The sequence below is a fragment of the Brienomyrus brachyistius genome, chromosome 9, assembly GCF_023856365.1.
Source record: "Brienomyrus brachyistius isolate T26 chromosome 9, BBRACH_0.4, whole genome shotgun sequence".
NCBI lineage: Eukaryota > Metazoa > Chordata > Actinopteri > Osteoglossiformes > Mormyridae > Brienomyrus > Brienomyrus brachyistius.
Genome location: NC_064541.1, coordinates 17,219,089 through 17,244,329, shown reverse-complemented (window position 1 = coordinate 17,244,329; position 25,241 = coordinate 17,219,089). Strand labels below are relative to the sequence as shown.

Sequence of the window (25,241 nt, the reverse complement as noted above, 5' to 3'; positions counted from 1 at the left end):
TTTAGACATGAAACTGTATGACTCATTCACTCACTGGAGCACTGGAGTTACTGATGAAGGTTACAACTAACTGTGGTTCTGGGTTGAACCAGTTGGGTTGAAGAAGACCTGAAGTCTGAGCTATTTTTGAAAGGAAGAAGCTGTATGCTTCACTTTCAGCTTTTGTTTTCTCAATTTGTGATTATATGTCTCGTATCTTTTTACTTATGTGAAATCAACATGTTGCTCTCTTATGTCTGCAGTTTTTCTGAAAATGAATGTAAAATAAATGCCCCAAAACTGAACTGAATAAATAAATACATGTGATACATCTAAGAAATCCAAGGCAGTGTCTTCCCAAGGTATTTGCTTCATCGATACATAAAAACTAGTTACAGTGATTTGGTAGATTTTATATTTTAATTCTTGAGCGTTCTGATTTTTTCCACCAGAATTAAAATGATAAAAAAAATGTAATTAACGTGTCTGTGCACAGATATTGATGATTGGATGTTAGCATAAAAATATACAAAGATTTCGTTAATATTTTAATTTTAAATTGTTTCCGCTGTGCACTCAGTAGATTAATAAAATTCAGCAGAGGAGCAAACCTTTCAAAAGACCTCATAGCCTTTTTAATATTGCAAGTAAAGATATGAATTTATTAATGCAGTTTAGAAGTTATTGTAGATCGTAAAACTTTTACTAAACTTATTCGTTGTTTTAGTATTTACATACAGTAGGGGCGTTTTTGGATAGAAGGTTGTACTGGGTCACAAAGAATTAAGGAGGCCAGTCTTACAGGACGGATTATGTATATGGTAAACAATCTGATTAATGTAAAATTTATCAGTTTTATGTGCATATTTTACCGAAGAAACAGAGCTAAATCCGTTGGGGTCTCCCCGCGCAGGTTCGAATCCTGCCGACTATTTTGCTGAATGTTTGCACGCCAGTAGTGAGTTGGTTCCTCTGGCAACACTTACTTTTTAAAAGAACTTCACATTGTTTGTAAAAACCTATACTAAAGTAGGCCTGCTGTGTATTTATGTAGGCCCAATGTGAGAAATTAAACTTGAAACTTGGTTGTTTTGCTGTTTGCGCGTTTACCGTCCAGATGCATAACCCATCTGGCGTGTAAAAAGAAATCGGCCCATTAGAGCCTGCAATCCACGTGGCCTTTGGGTCAGAAATCAATGATTTTTCGGTCAGTTTTTCCCTGGATGGAACCCCATTCCCTTCCCGTCCGCGTGTTATGTTGTCCTGTCCGGAGCAGACACTGCTTCACACACTGTAACGTGCTTCTCGGGACAAATTCATGCTTTTGTCTCCGAATATTGTTCTTACTTGAGGCTCCTTGATTGAGTCGTAAAGGCTCGTTTGTGTTAATGACATGAAAGGGTCAACAGTAATACAAACTCCACAATGAACAGCAGATCCATCTCCTCGGAACAGGTGTGTCCTTTTCAAATATATGAACAAGCTTCTCACATATTTGCAGTGTGAGTAACCCTGACTAGCTTCAATGAAAAGAAATTCATTCAAGTATTTTTTATCCTTCCTTCCATACAAACGTTTTGTAACTGCAAAATTGAGAAAAGGGAAACGCAAAATATACAGAACCGTTCAAAGGCTTAATGACTCAATGCTAATTGAATAACAGTATTTGAGCTATTTGAATGTCCTCTAACAGTATATCCAGCCCATCTGTTGTCTAAATAACTGTAATTACACGCTTGCAAAGTTACCCACCACCTGCACGAGTAGATCTATATTCAAAGAATATTCTATTATTTTCCCCCGTTGCCCTGCATACTTAAACTGCTGTGTTCCGTTTATCTCGGTGGTTGAAACTAACACCCAAGTTCAACAGTACAGCAAGTCGGACAGCGATATAGCAATACCAGGGACCTGATTCAAAAAGCAAGATTTCATGCTTAGCTGGATAACTTGTCGTATTTAATTTACTCCAGTTTAATTGCCCTTTATCTTTGTTCACTTTCGTTTAGCCTTAAATCCATCAAGTTTTCCGGCTAAGCAAGAAATCCTGCTCTCGGTTAATTGTTAGCTTTTGTTAGCAATATCAGTTGATAACAACATATTACAAAACACCATAGTAACTTGTTCACCACTGAAGAAGGGCACAGCCATCTTTGGGGTTGGGGTTCGGGGTTGTGTAGATTCCTAAGACTTTCCGAGTGGGAGGGTTAATCTCAATACCGAGAACACAAAGACCGCACATGTGGTCTTGGCAAGACTGATCTTGCTAACTTGCTTTCCAAGAACAAACTTGGGGCGCAATGAATCTTGGGATTGGTCTCGTTCGGCAAGGATGCAACCGATGTATCCTTGACATTTGGGGTGGAGCAAGAGCGACATCCCGGGATTTTTGCCATGCTCTGTACTTGTGTTCTTAGTATTGGAACTGGTCTTTGGCAGAGGAAGATAACCTAAAATGGGTAAACAAGAACACAAGTACTGTCAAGTATGCATATTGAGATTCACTTGGAATTCCGACTTCGGGGGTGTTCTAGTTGAATTTTCCGAATAGGAACTCTGAATTTCCTGGTTATGAGTTCAAATGGAACACAGCATAAATTGCTAACATTTTGCACACGGCTCTTCAGGGGACTTTGCCACACCCCTTTTCACTGTCCTGGCCCCGCCCCCCTTCCCATTCTTCACTTCGCACTTCACATGCCTTTGAACACTTCTCCCGAAACACTCCAGTACCCAAACACATGTCTCTCCTCTTCAAATATGTGCTAACAATCCCCTTCGCATGCCTTCATGTTCCTCCTTCCTCATATAAACTGGCTGAACTTTCCTTGAAGCGTAACTACACTGAATGTGCCTCTATCTTGATGCGCAGCCATATTTTACAGGCCTCTGACTCTCAGTTTCCATAGTTTAATTTAATCACTCTCCACTCACAGGCATATTTCCACTACAATTCAAATCAGCTCTAGTAACCCTATTACTTTGAAATCCTGCACTAAACCCTCTACACATCTGCAGTTTATCATGCAGCAAACCCTGAACACTGTAGGTTCTAACCTCTAGTACAGCATGACCGGCTGGGCTATTAATATTGTTTCCTTTATTCAATCACTCCTTTCATGTATTGATTCCGAACTTCTTGTATCTGCCTTTCATACCGTTACAACTCACCGCCCTCCTTCAGACGGGTAATACCTCGGTCCTCCTCCGCACCCTCACCTGCCAACTTGCATCAAATCTGTTGGCAGCAGATTCTCTTCTCCTCCCGGCTCCTCCTGAACGACCTCCAAGGGTCAGTCCTTGGACCTCTGCCTTCTCACTATATCCCTGCTTCCTCAGACTGCTGCTACCCTCTATTAACATTTCTTACCGCATCCAACCTAGAAATGCCCAAGTCTGCTTTTAAGGTCTTTCACCTAGTTCTCGCATGTCCAGATATTTTGTTGCTCATATCCACTCAGGTTCTTACTCCTGCAGTGTTTACCAAAGCAGCCCCTGTCTCTCCAGTAGTTCTACTGAACCATTTCTCCAAACCCTGACCCTATTCTGCCTGTTATCCGTATCCTCTTCCACCTACTACATCCCCCCACACTGCACATTCTGCCTTACACCAGAACCCCATTACAGGGTGAGTTTATTTCAAGTCTTTTCCCTGCCAATCATCTCACCTTTTTCTCATCCTTGCTTTCACTGCATGACCTTCACTTACATTCCTCTATGAACCCTTTCCTCCTTACTTGGTACAGCTCTCACGATACCATCTCTCTTCTCCAGCTACCTGCCCACATGCCTATGATCCATTCCCCCCCCCACCACCTCCCAGCTGGAGTTACCAGCAGAGAGCATAACTATAGCCTCAGTCATCCTTAGGTGAAAACTTAATGCCACCCTTAAAATATCAGACTAATACTGTAGGATAAGCATGATCTGATTCACAATCACATTAAAAATGAATGTCAAGTACTAACTTATTTAATTTATTTACTAAAAAGCCGTTTCAATGATCAGTCTAATGCAGTGTATTATGGTCATTTATTTTCTTAGAGCAATTTTTGTATGTATTGACTTTCTGTCATTCCTAATTGATTACCATAATCCGGTATTTACTAATTAATGTTGACCATTTCAACTGGAGGGGGGGCAGACTGGGGCAAGTTGTTCTGTTAGGGTGGTCAGATGCATTTGACTGTGATGTGATGTCTTACCTACACTAGAGCCATGCATGCAGTCACCCCCAGACCCGCCCCTGTGTATTGTACCGTGAATAAGCCAAATCGGCTCGCTAGGGTGGTGCCCCTGTAGCAGATGGTGGTCTAGGCAGCTGTCTGCGTCGCCTAATGGTTTGACCAGCACTATGAGAATGTTTGTAATATTCAGACGAATCCAGGGGGCGACATCATGGTCAATTCTGACAGAAAATGCAATACTCACTGCGCACGTGGTATTTAAAGACATAGCCTGCATGGTTCTTTGACTTCTCAGTTAAAACATTTTGCCATGTAGCCATGTAGTACAATGATGGGTCAGCCCCCCCCCCCTCTCCCCCCATGCCTGAAGATCTTCTTACTACTTATTACGTGTATCCAGGTAGTAAAATTCTGCAACATCTGAGAGGGACCTCTCAGTAAATCCGAACAAGTCGACGATCCCTGGACTGACTGGTTCCATGTACATTTTCAAAAGCTGCTTTGGAGGTCAGAGTGGAGTTTAGCCTGGGAGAAATTCTGCAGAACAATAAGAAGTTTGTAGTGTGGAATGCCTGACGTGGCAGGAGACGGAATGAGAGAGGCAGCCTTTCAGTGATGCTCCTGACGCAGTGCCTAGAGGTTATGTCACCCAAAGCCTGACAGGATTCCTGCTCCCTGACCACAGCTGACCTCAGTCGTAAGATACCTAATTCTGCTTATGATTTTAACCAACTGGAACTGACAGAAACTAACCGGGGGAAAGTCTGCATCCCATCTGCTATCATCCCGAGTAAAATTACATTTATCTTGAATGTAAATAGGAATGGAAAACAGAACACAGGTGAAGGGCAGTTTTTTTTGTTCTTTACTCAGGTTTTTTGGCAGGAGGGAAAGTTTCGAAAATGTTTGATTACATTTTGATGCTGTATGAAACGTATTTGCAGGGACAAAAACAAAAAGGGAAAGTTTTTTCACCTGATATCTACCAGCTTGTGCGGAATCGCTGGCTTTTCCCCAGTATTCCCTTGTGCTTATGTTAGTCATAGTTACTCACGCTGTAGCTGAGAACGGTGCTCTCCAGTTTTTAAGGCAGTACTTTTGACAAGGGAAAAAGAGAAAAGGAAAAGTCAAACGCAGCAAAATTTGTATCCCTCAATAACTGGCATTTAGTGTCTTTCCAGTCAAATCTGACTCCTCCCTTTTCCTCCCCTCTCCCTCCCTCCTTCCCTCCCTCCCTCCCTCTCTCTCTCTCTCTCTCTCTCTCTCTCTCTCCCCTCTCGATCTCTCCAGAAATACATGGGAGAGACTGAACGGCAGCCAGTGTGGAACCGGAGCCAAAGGCGCAGAGACGGAGGGAGTCCTCGCTGAGCACAGCAGCCTGCGAAATCCTATGACTGCACAGAGGCACTGAAATTCCCCAGAGCCTTATCTTCTCCAAAAAAGTCTGTCTCATCTCTGCGGGGGATCTTCACTCCAGGGCACAAGCAAGGTAAACCTACACCCGCTCTTTAAATCTGATCTGCGTTAACCTCCTTCCCAAGTTGTTAAAAATAATTCTCTTCATCCCTTAGTGAGTCGAACTGTCGAAGTAGCAGCTGAAGTCGACTAGGGTATAATGAGTAATGTATGTAACTGGGGTAAAAATGTCATGTGTCATGATTCTGAATCGTATTTTATTACACAATTCATAATAATTTGGCATAGTCTCTGTGAGTGCTGATTCATTAGCAAGGACAGCTGGAGTGACACACATGATCTCACAGGCTTCACAGCGGCACAGATTCTCCTGCCTTCGGCTTGTGGACTTTAAGGAATGTCTGTCAGTCTGGGAAATGTAGTTAAATCTGCCCTTTGGTAGCTTATAGCGCTGATGCCTGAGTGTCTCAGCTGCCGTAGCTATCTTTCCCATTGACGTTTCAGCACAGTGTCGTTACACTGCTGCGCTGTGTTTGTTCTGCCGATGAGTCAGTGCTGCAGAATGGGGACGGCCGCCTCTCGTCAGGCAGCTCCACGGACAGCTCAGCGGCAGCCTGTGAGAGAGGGGCTGGGCCGCACACGCTCGGTCTCCTTAAGAGACAGGCCGAGAAAAGCCAGGGAGATAATATTGTAGAGGAAGCTGACCCAGCTGAGCCTTTTCTGGGACACTTTGCCAGTATGTGATAGAGAGCGACAGCATGTTCTGTAGCCCTGATTCGAAATATCTGGCTAAAATAATCAGTAATAATCTGCCCAATTGTTAACTTTTTATAAATGTTTTACCCCAGGGGTGGGCAATCTTATCCAGAAAGGGCCGTTGGGTATGCGGGTTTTCGCTGCAACTCCCTAATTAGATTACTAATTAGAGGACTGATTGACCCTCACACCTGGGTTTGAACAGCTGACTGAAATGGTATCCCAAAAGCCTGCATACTCACTGGCCCTTGGTGGATAAGATTGCCTACTACTGTTGTGTACAGATAAACATAAACCTACTGAGAAGAAACACATTACCTTTGCAGATTAGCCCTTTATTATAATCTACAGATGTATCTGATTCAATTATCGACCTGCTAAGATAATGTTAGCTTGGTAGGCAAAACATCCGGATACACAGCTACTTACGGTAGGACATTCAGCAGAGTGCAGTGGTGGTCAAGGCCATCTCTTCCGGAAGTTCCGTGAGTCTCCTGCAGATTGACAGCAGCTACCATGACACCTGCGGATGATGCGGAATGTCCTGGAAATAGTTGTTCCACTATTTAGCGGCAGTAAAATTAGCCGTCAAAGAAGTTTTACAGGCTCAACCCCAGCAAGCTTGGGCAGAATCTTATTTTTAAGACCTTAATACCATCCCATCATTATACCACGGTATATGGTATTTTGATGGTGTTTTAAAAAGAAATGTAGCTCCGGAATTTCCCAGTAAAACTTGTTGAGTGGGGGGAGGTATATTCATAGTACCGGCCAAGCGTAGCCAGCAGCCAGCCCCGGCTGTCCTTCATCCATCTCCCTGAAATCAATATGCCTAAGGTGGGACGTCTGCAAAGCTTAATCCACGTGTGGTGCGTAATGCATGAATTAACTTCTTACCTGTAATCTTCCAGTCCTGCAGCAGCAAATCCAGAATTATTTTGGGGACACCATGGAGACGCCTAGTCAGAAGCGAGCCACCCGCAGCGGGGCGACGGCCATGTCCCCCAACCGCATCACACGCCTGCAGGAGAAGGAGGACCTGAGCAACCTCAACGACCGGCTGGCCGTCTACATCGACAAGGTGCGCTCGCTGGAGCTGGAGAACGCCGGGCTGCGCATGCGCATCACCGAGTCGGAGACGGAGGTCAGCCGCGAGCTGTCCGGCATGAAGGCGGCTTACGAGACCGAGCTGGCCGACGCCCGCAAGACGCTGGACTCGGTGGCCAAGGAACGCGCGCGGCTGCAGCTGGAGCTGGGCAAGGTGCGTGAGGAGTACAAGGAGCTCAAGGCAAGGTAGGACATCAAAGGGCATGTGACCCTCTATGGCTTCTCCGCTGAGCACGAATCACAGTATGATGTTTTCATCCACCTTCTTTCATTCATTCTTTTGTTCCTTCCATGCTGGCATGTTTTCAAAGAGGCCTCCGTTCTGCACCCCATTCATTGTCATCCCTGGCATTTCTTATTCATTCGTCTTTATAAAGCCATCGTTCCCTATAGAACAATGCTTCTCAGCCCAGTCCTCAGTGATCTCCAGGAAACCCCACATTTTTGCTCCCTTCCAGCTCCCAGCCAATCAAGAACACAGAATACCTAGTACAGGTGTGTTGGGAGCTGAGAGAGAGCAAAAATATGGCCTGGCAGAGGTCTCCAAGGACTGGATTGGGAAACGCAGCTCCTTTAGGCATCTTTTCTTTGGATGTTTCTATCGGTCTCTATTCTCCCGAACCTAATGGAGGTGTCTCAACTGTTCCATGTAGCCTAAACACCTCAGCCCAAATGCCTACAATAATATTTACACATCTTTCCTGTCTCTCAGTTATGAGAGATGTATATACATACTAAAAGCCTCCAGTGTGAGCTCTAGCCAGATGTTTCACTGTATGCATCTTACACATCTACCTAATTGTTTCGCTTGGTTGCTCAAAAACATTTCATTGACTCTTTATTGCAGAGTGCAGTGATTTTTTTACACAATGGCTTTCCGTGGTAATTGTTTTTAAAAATGCAGTGTACCACCAAGGGTCCATCTGCACTGGCTTACTGTATCCTTCTCTCTGTTGATGAAGTTTAAGCATCATGATGATTGTGACTCAGGGAACCCAGGCCAGATTTCTTGGACTGAGCAGTGACGAATGTATTCCGAGGCCTGTGTGTTTTACTGTCTTATCAGATGGCATTTAACACAATCGGAAAAACAAAAACCTAATCAGTATGATTGTAGTTTGCGTTAAGCTGCGAGTTTGTCGCCATGGATGTTTCCTCGTCCTTTTGGAGAGGCTCTGCTGCTTTGTGTATCATGAAATCGCCGGTGGAACGTCATCTCACAGAGATGTGTTGAAGGAGAGCCTCCCCCCCTCTAAAACCTTAAAAGGGCTTAAGATTGGTTTTTAGTCTTCGTTCTGCTTTGAACGGCAGCTGACCCGGAGAACTCGGTAAACTGCAGGCATGGCTGCATGCGCTGCCCATGCTGAATGAAGGACCGAAGGGAGTTATTGCTGTTTCAGAGTGAGACGCATTAAACAGCTAGAGTGTTATGGTAACAATCACAGGAAATGACACGTTTGAACAAACAGACGGACATGTTTTCGCAGTCACATGCTGCTGTCTAATAACTCGAGCTACGCTATAAATAAAATAATTGAATATCATAACTATCAAATGTATATAGTTTGCATGATTTATAAATGTATATCACCACATGACCGGAACCGGGAGAAGTGGCTGGAGGATTAATGGATGGACGTATAGATGGATAGACAAATGTATATCATTTAATAAAGTACTAATCAAAACACTCTATTTTGTACAATTGCATAAGCTATTTGGACATTCTGTTGACTAGAACTTGGCTATTCACTATCTAGCTCTATTGTCATCTGTTTAACAGACACGGTATGAGTGTCGCGTGCAAAGGGCATGCGTGCACAAAATATTACTATTTGCAATAGATGACAGTCTATTGGTGTTTTTAAAAACCCTGATTTTTTTCCTGGTTTGGTTAGTAGTTAACTTCCATAGTGTAGTAAACTACTTACCACATGACCTTTAACAAAAATGTTGAAAATGTTGGACTAAAACCGAGAGCGATTGACGGGACTGAATAGTGATTCGCAGTGAAATGCTCATCATGCGACTGGAACCTCTGCATGCCAGCTGGGCACATAGAGCACCAGAGCGAGGACCTGCAGGGTGTGGGCAGTGCATGCGTTAGTCAGGCTGACAGAGTGCTGCGCAGGCCCGCAGCGTCTGCTCAAATGTTTGTGGCCTGCTGCGGGAAATAATGCAACTGCAGGCATTGATTACGTGGTGGCAATGCGATTAGCACCTTGTCTGTGTGCAAATTTTGCATAAACTGGGAGATGCATTTTGTATTGCGGAAGCATAAATGCCTTCTGCTATCTATTTTGGATGCCTTGGTCCGCAGTGGGGAATGTGGAGCGGAGCCACGCCCAGTCTGCCACCACAGACATGCAGAAATCCTTCGCTGCGTCCCTCGTCTCCCACGCTGCCTGCTTTGTGTTCCTCAGTGTTTGGTTGCTATGGGGGTTTTCGCAGTTCTGGCAGGACTGTGCGAAGAGGCCTAGCTCAGCTCTGACTCAGACGGAACCCGGCTGGCATGCAGCGCTGCTTAATTGCGGCTGGTCATCATGTCATTGTTTTGCGTTTGGAGTTTAGTTTTTTCGCCGGCTTTTGTTGATGCCGCACTTCGTGGGTGTTAGACTGGCCGGTGGCTGCAGCGTATACAGTCTGAGTCACATTTCCTTCTGAGGAAATGATCCGGAGTGGCGGATCGGTCTGTTCGATCAGCCCTGCACTTTAGCCCAGACAGGCTCTGCACACAGATATGCGCTGATAAGTTTTTGCACGAAACCCCAAAAATTCCCGGTATGCCTCCTATCTACCATGTTATTTGTTGTCATCCTCTTATTGTATTACTCATAGGAAAAGTCAAACATTTCTTAAGCAGACTATGAATCTGGTTATTTTTAATCAGAACCCAAATACCAATGACAATACCAGGAAGCTATTTACTTTTTAACGTTTAAACGTTTAGATGAAAACGTTATTACAGACACCAAACTGTATGCAGTGTCCGGAAGTACTGTTTACTATCTGGTCATTTACATTTCTTTATTTATTGGATATATTTATCCAAAGTGACACAGAATTGAGAAAGCAAGGTTAGCCAATGCTTGGAGTACTTGGAGTTGAGCGCCTTGCTCAAGGGCCTAGCGGTGAGATTATCCTTGCTGACCCCGACCACGACCACACCGTCCCCAAATAAAGACGCTCTTGACACATTTGAACTATCAACCTTCCAATTAAATAACTGGTACCGCGTCACTCTGCTTCAAGAAGTCGAGTTAATGATATTTCAACTTTTCAAACGATCCAAAAGGGTTACTTGTCTTTGCTGCTGGGGCAAAGGATATCCGTATAATTTAAAAATCATTCTTTAATTGTTCATCTCACATTTGAACTATTTACTTTAGTCAGTCAATAGGGCTAGGGTTGCATGTTCTAATTCTTTCAACGCATTTTCTTCAGGACAGTAGATAAAATAGACCATTTGAATGAAAAGCATTCCAGAAGGCCGCCTAGCTTTGTCTGCCCCGACTTCGGATTTCGCTATCAAATGAATAATAGTCAGTTTCCCTCCAAGGCAAATGAGGCAAAGCAGAGATTCAGCGCAGACCCTGACTGCAACAAACCTGTTTGTGGCACAGATTTCTGATTAGTGGGTGTGTCTGCGGCAGCTGCGCCGACCAAATGGCACCGTGGGCCCAAAATGCAGGCTTTGTGTGCTGCAGACTGCTGTGCGCAAATGTACCCCCCCTCGGGTATTGACCCCACGTGTCCCGACACGACCACTTTTCATGACACTTGCCAGTCGGCACGGACGTCTTGCACGACGGTGGAAGGACCTCTGTTTCCAGGCGTCTGCCAGGATTTTCCTGGGTCAGACGCTGTCCTGCCTGTAATATGACACCAGCGACAGGCATCAGGCCGCAGTGATATCAGTCTGGGTTTGCTTTGCAGCAGCAACATAAATTGAAATAATTAAGTAGAGAAGGCATTCTGATTCAGACAGCAATGTGGTATATAAACGATTCATTTGAGCTAGTTAATTCATCTTTTTGATTTTTTTTAAATCCTCAAACGGTAAAAGTTTTAAATCGCATAGATAATTTAACACCTTCACGTTTGCTCACATCTCACCATATTTAAATTATTCGTTTATGCAATCTATTATTCATAGTATGTGAACCGAAGGACATTGCATGGTCTGTTTTCATACTGACTGACAAAAAGAAGCAGATGCTCTGAATTACTAAACGCAATTATAGATTTTACAGGACTGCAGTAAAATGTTGTATCAAAAATAGGCAGTAAATTGCTTTCCTTGATGTAATTCATTATTTTGGCGCGTTTCACAGAAAACTGATTTGATGTAACATGCATTTAGTTTTAGAATGTTAAGTATGTCAGACTGAATATCTATCTTGCGTAAAGACATTAATACATAATTGCTGTATCAATAATAACCTTGCCGGCTTTGCAACATTTTTTTTGCAGTTCATTCTTCTTAGGAGAGCTTTGTTTTTGCTTTATTTTATTTTTTTTTATGTTTATGACCTTGTGCAAGCCTTGTGCTTTGTTCCGGCAATGAAGTGCGCGTACGCAACAAGCCTTGCATTGTGCTCCACCACCGTGGAGGAGCCCAGCATCACAAGTCTAGAGGGATCACATACAGCCATCACAGGATGAAGTTATCGTGGTTTTTGAATACAGTGATTCATTCACTTTCATTAATCAGACAACCTACTTTGATCTTGCTGCGCTGAATAACGGCAACCTTACAGCATCACAGTACCATTACAGCAAAATGACTTCTGGTTAGTGAGCCATGAATTGGGAATGAAAGTCTAACGACAAAGGGAACATAGTTAGGATTCCGGGGTTATAGCCATTTCCTTGTTTTAATGGAATGGTTTTTTTGGTGTAACCATCCATGGAAGCTCCCGTGCCGAAGCCAAATTCCATTTCATTTGTCTTTTTAAAAATGACGGCCTCTGAAAAATGAGACGCTTTAGATGCGGTTGTAAATCTGTTGCTTCTGCAGGCCTCGCCCTGTTCCACCTTCCCTACAGTGTGACCAGTGGAGCCCTGTGTCCTGCTTGGTATCGTATTACTTTGCTCTCTTCACCAGGGCTGCTTGTTACACTAAACCCTGCAGGGAAGATGGAATGAGAAGCAGAGGCTGTAAATCTGTCCCAAATCCGGCCGACATAAACCTCTTTGTTGATTATGGTGCTGTGATTGTTTCGTATGAGGGAGAAATGGTTTCGGGCCGTAGCTGAACTAGCATGGCTGTTGGATAGGCAGGCAGAGGAGGAGTCTGTGTGGAGAAATAGGCTGGGATCAGAGTTTCCATGGTGTTTGATTCCTTCCAGGAACAGCCCAAGGTCCATGACTCATAGACTTGCTCACCAGGCTAATTGCTTTAAGATGTGGGTGTTCTCGTCTAAGCGAGGCTCCTTTTGAGGTGGGTGGTGGAGGAGTTTGACCATGGGAGGAGTCTTGAATTTAATTTGAATTTGCTGCCCACTTATGAAAAAAGCAGCTCAGATATACATCTGATTTACAATTATATTAAAGCAAGGATGGATTTCCTGTCTTAGTGGACAGCATAAAGTCCCTCTTTGGTTGGTTTGATCGAGAAGCTGTTGGGATCGTATCTTTTGATAGCGTCCCTCTAATCCTGCAAGTTCTAAGGTGGACAAGCAAGCCTGTAAACCTAACTCAACCATACAGTGTATATACACCAATGTGCCTGAGGTTTCCAATGAAGAATTCAGACTCACATGGCAACGCCATGTGGCAGAGCCGGCCGTGAGAAGTCGATTCTCTGAGTATGTCCCCGGTTGCAACCACAGGGTTTGGTGCTCGTCCAGAGCGCTAATGCAGCGCTGCCCGTAAACATAGCTCTACCCTGCCTGCATATAACAGGAGGCAGCTGGAAAGACACCAAACACAAGGAACCATTTCTAAGACTTTGCCGCAGATGTAACTAATTAGGTCTGGTATTGAGTAAACAAATCTAGAACCTGCGGAGATTTTTATGTGCAGTAATGTAAGCAAAAATGGCACGTTGTAAATACCGTATTCAGCATCGAGAGCTTTGAATGCATAGTTGTGCATAAACAGTTGCAATTCTGAAAGTTAACTTCTCATGCTTTGCAAATTCATTTAGCGATGTCCCGCAACATATTCTTAGCACCTCTTGGGCATAGTAATCACTATTTAGGTCAGTTTTAAATGCCCCTAATGTACAAGACTGTTCCCATTGGAGCCTAAGTGAAAGCATGCTGTCGTGTCACACATGGAAGAATCACGTCGTGAATGTAAACATTAGACTCCCTGCAGTTGTCAGTGTCACTGATACCAAACTTGAAATACTTTTGAAAAATCGTACCAGCAAGAGTAGATGCACCAACATAGATTGTCCTTGGGGGTGGATCTGTTCCTTACTTAGTTGTTATGTGAAGCATTCATAAGTAAACATTTGTTATGAAAAGACTTTTGTATAGATGGGCACTTAAATGCGTATTGCTTTAGCTAAAAGCCCTAAGTAATGTCACTTAGCTATACCAGGACCAGTAGTGGGTTATATCAAAACACATTGATAGTATCTTATGGACGCATCATTATATTTCCGTTCAGCAAAAAAGTGTTTCCTATAGCAGCACTCTGACTGGATAAGTTACTGGGTGTTAGCAATTACCAAGCTGACAGTAGGACAATACCCTGTACTGTGTGAATCCCGAGAAGATAAATGAAAAATGTTTGTGTGAATGCTATTCCAAGTCTGCTGTTGTTTTATATTTAAAAAGAGAACTGCATGACTTATTTAAAGAACAGTTTATACTTGTAATCATTTTAAAGCCCTTTTGAGTATTAAACCTTTATATTCATGTGCTAAAGGCGGCTGACTCTAGCGGAGTAGCGAGACCAGCTCACAGAGAAAAACAGAACTTAGGAGCAGAACTGGAAACATTCAGAAAAAAAAAACATTTCAGAATGGTTCCATTTCAGAATGAGTCACACATGTGCCGACAATCCTTGGTTTGTTAAGAAAACGCATGGAGGTCAGGTTAGTTGCGTCAACTAGGTTCTGACAGCCATTTGATGTACCTGACCAGTTATCTTGTAATGGACTGACCTGTCTTGTCCGCCATTACTATTGCTTCTATTGGTTCGGCTGTAGATCACTATCCTTAAGTGGATAACCAGTGATGGCTAATGAAAGAGTGGACGGCCACGTCAATTATGGGAGAATGTCTGTATGTAATTGTATCTGAGCAGAGGATATGAAAGTCACACTACAAAAGGCATTACTCAGTCACCTTGGCATTCAACGCTCCTGGTGCTATTTTTGGCTTCTTTTTCCACGGATCGTCGTCCATTCAGCTACACGGCTTTTTCCCCTATGAAAGGCTTTTAAGTCTTCCCTTTTCCCAAAGGGAAACTCTTCTTAAAAGTAATGATGGGAACCGGAAGGACAAAATCAACATATAAATAAGGGATGTTGATGGTCATTGGATTAGCAGACGCAGGAATTTCTGATTCATGGATTTTAGCTCTAGGCACTTGCTCGAAGCGCCGTAACGGTTGCTAATTCTCTTTTTATGAGAAGCAAATCTTTTCCCTGCACCAATCTGTATGTGGAGGAGAGAAAGAAAAATAAGAAGATTGCAGTAATTCGCTATTAGTAATCCTCAATTACAGGTCTACTGGTTATATATGATGCAACCTGCCATAACTGATAGGCCAGTGATCTTTCAGTAATTTTTGTAAAACATAGTTAAACAATTATGATGCAGTCATTATTTATTACGGATTTCTACAGGGATATTTGTATTGTATGCATGTAACATGATTATTGTGTTGCGTATATTATTTGTGTTGATTTGGGACCTTAAACAAATATCAACATGATATACAGATCTTACAGTTCCAGTTTCCAACTAATGTAAATTCATGTATCATTACATGATCGGTGGCGGAGACAATCTCTCTCTGTACAGAGTGGCAAATTTAAAAATATTTACAATGAGAGTCGGGAGGCCCATTTTCGGCCCAGAAGGCAAAGGGAATGCCATTTCTGTACACAATTCAAAGACGCAGGAACGTTGCCATAGCAACGTGCTGGACAAAACATCCAGCAGAAGCCGCTTGGGCGGAGATGACTGTGAGTCACCGCCTGACTCTCCCGTAAAGGTTTCCATGCTGTCCATGCTGCCCCACCCTTTCCTTATTTCAGCTACTCCTTTTGTCTATCGTTTATAAGTGGGATACAAAAGGCTCTTCAGATTTCATCTTTCCATCTATTCTTAAGTTATTAAGTACCATTATGTGTACTTATATCTGAGATGACATTTATAATATACTGGTCTAGAGACATTAAATCATTTGGGTTAAACAGTGACATCGATTTGGAAATGTGTATGAAAAATAATACAAATTCAGATTCAGTGATATAATTTGAAATGCATTTGTAGTATTTGGTATAAATACCCAAAAACTCGTGGCAACAACAAATTTGATTCCAATTTGTATTTTAATTGACTTTACCACATAGCAAATTAAGCTTTAATGAAAACCTGTAAATTTTCATTTGTTTTATCTTTTAAACATTAAGATGAAGGTATTCACCTTTAAAAATAGTTCTGCAAATGACACGGTAGACTGCATTGACCGCCGATGGTGTTCTCTGAACACTTAAACATTGATTTAGCCAAAAGCATAAGTATTTTTGGACTCCGATCATACTGTGGGAAGATACTTTGAGATTAGACAGTAGGTTTAATCAAATCCATGGTCACATATTTACAGAGAAGTCAACATGCAGTGAAAAGAGAAAAGTAAGTCCCAAACTATCCCAGAAGATTATAAATTTTACTGACATTGACAATAAAATTGCAGTACAAGGATATTGGATCCTAGTGCAGTTTTTGTGAATTTTCTGACTTTTCCCCAAGCTTCCTACAGTAATTTCTAGAGGTTGAGTGTCTCAGTGAATGTAAATGAAGGTCCCTTTGTTAACAGACACATTCTCTGCTGACTCCCGTGGGCTTTGAGTGAGAGAAGTTACATTTTAATGAATCTTCATGTTTGCTTTCTTGTACGTCACAGAAACACTAAAAAGGAATCGGACCTGGAGGCTGCCCTGTCCCGCCTGAAGGATCTGGAAGCCCTTCTTAACTCTAAGGATGCTTCTTTGACCACAGCCCTGGGAGAGAAGCGCACCTTGGAGGTGGAAGTGAGGGACTTAAAGGCCCAGCTGGCCAAGGTGAGACCCTGCATGTCAAGCATATGACATTGAAAATGTGGCCAGTTGGCATATATTTTCATATTGTTTGATGGTTTGTTCATAAATTGCTTATAAGTAACTGATGTACTGTTTTTAACTGGCATTTTTAAAATAATATCTGGGCTTCTGTTATCCTGAAAAGATTATATGATAACGCTTTACATTAAATCTACCTTCATAATGCTTTTGTAGTGCATTTGTAGAACATTCAGTGCACCTTCAGAATGCATAAAGTATTTATAAGCAGCATGTAAGTACATCTTAACATCCTAACATACTTTAACAGCTATAGTATACATTAACAAACATTATAATCGCACAATCGTGTAATGTTTGTTATTAATGTATTTTAAAGCTCTTAAGGCATGTTAGGATGTTTAGGTGTACTTACATGTTGCTTTTGGATGTACTATGAAAGTATTATGAAGGTGGACTGAACGTTCTATGAATGCATTATGAAGGTGCACTGAATGTTCTATGAATGCATAATGAATGCATTATGAAGGTGCAGTCAATATAAAATGTTACTGATTATGCACTGCATCTACATAGTTATGCCTACATAGTTCTTTTAATAATTGCTTTATGCAGATAGTCTATTCCTGAAATCATGGGGTAACGTACAATTAGAAGGAATAATATCGAAACAAATTCACACCAATACATCCCTAAGCTTTAAAGGGGCCGTTCACCCCAATATCACTGCGCAGGAGATAACACCGGGCTACTCGTGCGTGGATCTTCTGCGCAGTGATACGACTGGTGTGTGAAGTTCGGTAGAAGAAAATAGTTCCTAGGTTAAACTGCTTACTATGAAGCCTGTGAATTACCTTCAATAACCAAGTCATGATTCCTGGTAAGATACATTGCTATTGAATCTTTTTAGCTGTATTTTTCTGCCACTTTGATCAGCACAGAAAGAATGTCATTCGCTCCCATTATATTCGAGAGAAGCCCGACATTTCTATGGCTGATGTCATCAAAACTAGGCAACTCCCAGCCGAACTATCTAGATGGACAGATAGCACTCAAGCCCCTCTAAAACACATCTTTTTCAGTTTTGGGGTGAACTGTCCCTTTAAAGAAAATTGAGAGTCCTCCAGTGTAGCATAACTTTTAGAACAGGATAGGAATCCAGAATCCATGAAGGTGTCACACCTACTAAGGTGGGGATGGAATCAAACCTACAAAGCTGAAGGTGATGAACAGCCATTCAGTCAAAACCTATGCAAACTATACTGCTTTGTATTTTACACCCCTATTATGTCACAATAGTGATGATCTACTGTACAGGTAGTAATTGCTATGGTAAAATTTAGGGTTACACAAGCAATTTTTTGCCAGTTTAAAAGGCATATATCAATTCACCATATAATTTCTGCATCTAAATGATCCATTTTGGCCAACTTCCATCAATAAAAAATACACAAGTTTATTTATGTCAATTATAAAAATATTTTGAAAACCCTTAGTCAACTGATTATTTGTGGAAAAACGTTCAACTTGGGAAGGTTAGCAGTATAACTGCAATACAGCGTATGGTTCACGGCACATTGCTGTTAGAGAATGGTTAATAGCCCCACCCAGTGGTCACCTGGAGAATCACTTATATTCCTTCACCCTCTGGCCTGATATCCCGATTTGCGATGTCATGATAGCTGGAGGGGGCGCTGAACGATGCCAAGAGGCAGCTACAGGAGGAGATGCTGAGGAGGGTGGACGCAGAAAACCGCATCCAAACACTGAAGGAGGAGCTGGACTTCCAGAAGAACATCTACTCTGAGGTGAGAGCAACTGCTCCAGGTGCCAGATGCTGTCTGACATCTGCTGTCTGACCGCACACATGGGGGATGAGAAACGCAGAGACATAATGCCACAGAAAACCCAAGCAGCCAAGCAGGGAGTAAAGGTTAAAATCCTGAACATAAAACATAATTATTTCACACTTTTCTGTAACAGAGCATTTGCAGCCTAAATGTACCTAACATGTACAGTATGTACATTTAAATGCATCAAACATAGAATATGTGTCCATCTTTGAAAGCTTATCTAATACAGGGTCGCTTAGATCCTGGAGCTAGAGGTGCTTTAATGCATGGACGTACCCCCCCCACACACACACACACCCTTGGTCAACAACTTTTATTGCCTGCAACCTCCATTGGTACCATGTGTGCCCCTACTTGGGGCCCTGGGGTCTATCCCAGGCAGCACAGGGCAAAAGGCAGGGGGCCCCCCGGATGGGGTGGCCGGGAAGCACAGACACACATCGACAATTTAGAAATCGTGAGAATAAAACTGAGTATTTGGGGGAAAACTGCACAGCTCAGGGAAAAGCATGTAAGGAAGTCGAGACGCCAACCCTGCAAGTGTTAGGGGTGACGCTTTGCTTAACAGGGTACAAAACCTGAGTAATAACTCAGTTTCTGCTGAAGTACAAATCATGAATAAATATGGTTGCTAAATATGGGAGCTAGAAAAGAAAAATTCAGAGGTCAAAAGTGCTTTTCCTGGGTGTGCCGCCATAATCAATCATGGTTATTGGAGTTGCAGAAAACATACTGAGGACTTGACCTTGGTGTCCTTGATGGCAGGAACGGTCATGAGCATGATTCATTAACGATGGTCAAACATTACATCAGTATTTAACTTGTGTTATTCATTACTTGCTCCTTCAGTAGTTCCTTCACTAGTTCACAAAGGCTTAGAGAATTAACAGATAATGTAACAAATATAGTAAGTGTTTGAAATAAAGCATGCATTCATTAATGATGAAGTAACACGAGATCAGTATGTAACTAAGACTTACTTTGTGATTGATTAATAAATAAGTAACAGCATAATACTATATTATTTGTGCCCTGTCAAGTAAAGAATTACAGTGTTAGGCAATGACACTACCTCCTAGGGGTGTAAGGGTACACATATTTTATGTTTCGGTACAAACCTTGGTTTAGGGTTTACAATATGATACAGTTTTGATACAAGAAGGAAAACAGAATTAACATTTATTAATTATTCTTAAAACTGGGCCAGTTGTAAGTCAAAGGCAATGTGTCTGAATAGCAAAAACCTAAGAGACACTTATTTGGATTGTTTGGCCCACCAGCACCTCCTCCGACAGCAACCCAACTTGTCTCCCATCCAAATACTGCCAAACCTGCTTAGCTTCAGGTGGATTATCTAGTCTGAACTGCTGGTGGTATTTGCACATTATAAAAATAAGTAGGTCTATGTGAAATTAAAATATTTATTATTTATTGCTATTATTTCTTGTCATATTACTATAACATCATACATATCTCTCATAAAGAAGTACCACGGTCCCATATTTGTAGCATTAAGCACCTCTGCAGCCGAAATGATTTTTTAGCACGGCCTGAATTTCCTGGCGAAAGCACCTTAAATGCCAGAGCGAGACTCTGATGCCGTTGTCTCAGATGAATTAGCACATTGGACGAGTTCCCAGCAACATACCCTAGTTCTGTATAACTGAGCTGGCATACAGTCCTGCTGTTACCAACTACTTGGTTTCCGGTGTTGGTGTAATTTATTGGGAAAGGAGAATGTTTCCAAACTGCCGATTATGACTGACTGCAAGCAGCATTAGCTGTAACCAACTCACAGTCACAATTATCATAACGTGTTTGCTGCTGACCGTCTGCTTGTGAATTTAGGTTCTGCCAGTATCAATGATCAGTGTACATGACTAATACGCGTATCATTACAGCCCTACTGCCTCCTTTAGCAGCACATTATCCTTAAACTTTGAATATGTGGGATAAAAGTAATGCAAGAGTAGAGGGAATCTTGTGCATCTTTTTGCCCTGTTCCATTTCTGTGCGATCATAGGTGTGCTCTGCTTAAATAACATGACCACTCGTGTACACCCGCACACACGTCACCTTCAGGCATCCAGCCTGACCTCATGGTGGCGGACTCATCCCGATGCACGCTTCCCCTCCAGGAGCTGCGAGAGTCAAAGCGTCGCCACGAGTCGCGCATGGTGGAGATCGACACGGGGCGGCAGCAGGAGTTCGAGAGCAAGCTGGCGGAGGCCCTGGTGGAGCTCCGTGCTCAGCATGAGGCACAGCTCAAGCTCTACAAGGATGAGATCGAGAAGACTTACAGCTCCAAGGTACGACCCAAAGAATATCAATATACACTCGAGAAGTGCGGATTTCAGAAGGTCTTGGTAGGTCTTGTCTTTGTTCCTCCGAGAAGCTGTCATGCATCATTCAGAAGCGCCGATGCCAGACGGCCGGCAAGCTGTGCTCGTAAATTAGGTGTGAAGAGATTCGGCTGCGCTGATGATCTGGGCCACTGGGCTGCTCCATAAGGGCAGCGGGTCGGATGAGAAGCTGTATCATTAGAGGAAGTCTGCAGGAGGAGTGAGAATGCAGCTTCCCGGGAGACTGCGTGGGGTTCGTGGGGGATTCCGCTGGGTGTGGGACTCCTGCGTGATATCTGTCGGGGGTTCAGGGGAGGAGCAGGTCGAGGCAGGCCGGGATCTCCTCACTCTCCGCGGCCGGATTTAAACCACAGGCGGTTCTACGCTCCACTTAGGAGCCTTCAGTGTCCCTGCTTTTTGTCTCCCCCCCCCTAAAAAATAATTCCTATAAATCTGTTTAGTGATTTGTCCAGTATTTTCATTGACATTTACCATCCTATGTTTGAATCTTCTCTAGAATTTGATCATTCTTCCAGTTATTATTATTATTATATTATTAGCTGCGGAATTGGTTGCTACTTAAACAAGCCTCCATAGTCAATTATTACTGAATTATTAAAATCAGAAAGCAGCACTGGTCTGTGTGATTTCAGAATATGAGTTTGCAGGTGGATCATGTTGAATTTAGCCCAAGCCCAGGGCTGCTTCCTCATAGGCGGATACAGCCACCGCGTATCGAAGGCCATGCTGCTCCCTCTCTCCCCGCAGGCATGCCTTAAGGTGGCCTAGGAAGCAGGAATGTTCCTCGCACAGTTTGATGCTTGATAACATAAGATGCAAGAATTGCAGCGTGATTATGAGATGTTTGTTTATCAGGCGGACGCTTTTGTACAAAGCGGCACACGTGCGGATCAGAGAGCAGGGTCAGGCTGCAGCTCTGGAGACATTGGGGTTAAGGATCTTGCTCAGGGGCCCAATAGTGATGCAGTTACTCAGCCAGCCGTGGGATTTGAACTCACAACCTTTGCACAGATTCCTAACCCGCAGAGCTGCGCACTGAGAGATGTTTTTCAGCCACGCCATAGTGGAATCCCACTGCATGCATGGCTCTGTGGGTCGACGCCCAGCTTTTTGTGACATTTTTGGATGTTTTACCAAGAGTGTCGTTGATGTCAGGTTTGTTGTGACTGGAAAAATGCAGGTCAGTTTTATGGAAAACCCAGAGCAAAAGAAAAGCTTAGTCAGTCAGAATATGAATGTGAGTCATTCAGCCCCGGTGACATCATTGCAAACCCAGGATCTGCTGTGTTGTAATGTGTGGTAGCAATAGAAAATTCACTATTTATCATTCGCTGAAGCAGTGTAATGTATTTTCTGTGGTGTTGCATGAATGACTTTCTTCAGTTCTGGCAATATTGACAACAGAGGATTGGTACTTTGTAAAGCAGCATGATCCAATATGATTTTGAGTACTTCTCTAAATTGTAATATATTTTTATCACATTAGATATATTTAGTTGCTATATTTTGTTATATATCAGCTAACTTTTCTTGCTTCTTTTTTCTTATCTGTTTATTGGAAGATTTTTCTTAACTACCATTATTTTTATATTATATTATTTATACCATATTGCTAAACTTATCAAAAAAAATATCAGCTAAACTTCCTTGTTTCGTTTCGTCTGTTATTCATTTATTGGAAGATAATTTTTAAGCTGCTACCCAATCAAGTATAGAGAATATTAAATAAATAAAATAAATTTCTAGCTTCACCTCTGTTTTACTATGATGAAAGTGTGGTTTGGTTTGTTACCAAGCAAGGTCCAGCCTGTGGATCTCCTGATTTGCCGGTGTATGTATGTGTTCACCAGCTGGACAATGCCCGCCAATCGGCTGACCGGAACAGCCACCTGGTAGCAGCAGCGCATGAGGAGCTCCAGCAGACTCGCGTGCGCCTGGAGTCCCTGTCCTCCCAGCTCAGTCAGCTGCAGAAGCAGGTGAGCCGTGTGGAAACTGCGCCCCCTGCTGGTGGGCACCGCAAAAAAACACTTTCTACCAGAAGATGTCTCTCATCATCTGATCGCTGATTGCCTGTCATCATTAAACAAATAGACATTGTTCCTGGGAAAGCATGTCTTCTCCAGTGTGCTGGCAGTCTGTCAGGCGAATCGCCTGGAAAGCTGGCGATGATGAATCCAGCAATCATGCTGACAGAGAATCGGTTACATCACACTGTGGAACCACTGGGATTCAGAGGGAGCTGACATGCGCAGTTGTCTGCCATGATCACCGGAGAGCGCAATGCCCATAGGGAGTGAGAGTGCTGATGAGAAACTGATGCCCTCTCCCATTGTCAGTTGGCGGCGCGGGATGCCAGGGTGCGAGAGCTGGAGGAGACCCTGTCCAGGGAGAAGGACACCATGAGGCGCCTCCTGACTGACAAGGAGAGAGAGATGGCAGAGATGAGGCAGCGCATGCAGCAGCAGCTGGATGAATACCAGGAGCTGCTGGACATCAAGCTGGCCCTGGACATGGAGATCTGTGCCTACAGGAAGCTGCTGGAGGGCGAGGAGGAGAGGTCAGCTCATGGGTAGAGGGTAGATGGCGATAAGGAATTTCTGCTTATTATGTCTGAGAGCATCTTTATACTGTGCTATAATCTTCGGTAGTCAAAGAGAATGATCTTCATGTAGGTTTAGATAGATTTCTGTGTCAGCCTGGCTTAACCTCTCCTAAACTCAGCCCAGTGTTTGCAACAACCATCCAGTACACTAACATATTTTTTTGAACACTTTTTTGCCCCACCTTGTTTAGCTAATCTATACTTCACCGAGTTGTTTGCCTAATTACGTTAATGAAGTACTTGAGTTGTGAAATGTAATGAATACATGGAATGCATCTGAAGGGGTTTGGGAACTGAAGCGGTGTTCATCTAGCCATCCAAGAAGATATCAGTGAAGAACAGAAGAAATTCTTCATTTTCATTGTGTTACTGTCCATTTGCATGTTATTATTTTTTTAGTTACTTTTTTTATACACTTACTGCCCAAATAAACATTTTCTTTGACCCCCTAAGACTTTTGCATAGTGCTGTACAAGCATCCTCTCATATACACTTGTAAAATGTTAGCTTAAAGCACATTAAACTTTTTATAGAGGCATTTCTGTACTTATCCATGATATATCACACATCCATCGCATCTAATTATGCAGATTAACCTCTTCAGCCATTTTTCAGCCATTATGAGAGGCTACATTTTAATTTTTTTATTAGGTTGATGATCTTCCTCATAATTAAAGTTCCCTTTGCCCTCTGTGTCACTTCTTTCTCAGGTTGCGTCTGTCCCCTAGCCCACCCCCCGCTCGATCGGCCACGTCCCGCACCTCGGGGTCTGCGACTCACTCCCGCATTGTGCAGTCCAGCAGCCAGAGCTCCTCTGCAAAGAAGCGCCGTATGAATGACACAGATAGTGAGACCTCCAGCATGGTAGGGGGCGCTGTGGCACGTACCCGTATCTCACAACAGGCCTCTGCCAGCGGCCGTGTGACCGTCGATGAGGTTGACCTTGATGGGAAGTTTGTGCGGCTCGGCAACAAGTCTGATCAGGTGAGGAGACGAAGGATAATGTGCAAATAATCAGCTATATTCCCTTTTAAAATATAAAAATAAGTTTTTGTGTGGGGGTGGCATGGTGGTGCAGTGGTTAGCACTGTTGCCTCACACCTCTGGGACCCGGGTTTGAGTCTCCGCCTGTGTCACATGTGTGTGGAGTTTGCATGTTCTTCTCATGTCGTCGTGGAGTTTCCTCCGGTACTCTGGTTCCCCCCCACAGTCCAAAAACATGCCGAGGCTAATTGGAGTTGCTAAATTGCCCGTAGGAGTGCATGTGTGAGTGAATGGTGTGTGAGTGTGCCCTGCGATGGGCTGGCCCCCCATCCTGGGTTGTTCCCAGCCTCGTGCCCATTGCTTCCGGGATAGGCTCCGGACCCCCCGCGACCCAGTAGGATAAGCGGTTTTATCCATCCATGGATAAGTTTTTGTTACTCTGATAATACCGGAAAACTTTTTTTTTATCCATTATTTATTGTTGTACAATATTAGCATTAAGCTGTAAGTCAAACGTGTTCAGGTATTATACAATTATACTATTGCTTACTGTTTTTCTCGTTATTACCATATTACACGTAATATTTCAATACAATGTCTGTAATTTATATAGGACCAGCCCATGGGCCACTGGCAGGTGAAGAGGCAGGTTGGCTCACAGACCCCCATTGTGTACAAGTTTCCCCCAAAATTCATCCTGAAGGCCGGCCAGTCCGTCACGGTATGTGCTGATGTGTTTTCTCAATA

At 43.1% G+C, this 25,241-nt stretch overlaps 1 protein-coding gene across 9 annotated transcripts in view; it reads left to right on the top strand.

Moving 5' to 3' along the window:
- LOC125748523 (lamin-A-like) overlaps positions 1-25,241 on the top strand; it is a 56,698-nt gene that overhangs the window by 29,405 nt on the left and 2,052 nt on the right. For all 9 annotated transcript variants that reach the window (XM_049024776.1, XM_049024770.1, XM_049024769.1 and 6 more), the window contains 9 exons: positions 5,457-5,655; positions 7,250-7,631; positions 16,539-16,695; positions 18,375-18,500; positions 20,684-20,854; positions 22,759-22,884; positions 23,245-23,465; positions 24,221-24,494; positions 25,108-25,215. In XM_049024776.1, coding sequence (XP_048880733.1) covers positions 7,288-7,631; positions 16,539-16,695; positions 18,375-18,500; positions 20,684-20,854; positions 22,759-22,884; positions 23,245-23,465; positions 24,221-24,494; positions 25,108-25,215 — 1,527 coding nt within the window. In that variant the 5' untranslated portion in view covers positions 5,457-5,655; positions 7,250-7,287. The remainder of the gene's footprint in view (positions 1-5,456; positions 5,656-7,249; positions 7,632-16,538; positions 16,696-18,374; positions 18,501-20,683; positions 20,855-22,758; positions 22,885-23,244; positions 23,466-24,220; positions 24,495-25,107; positions 25,216-25,241) is intronic.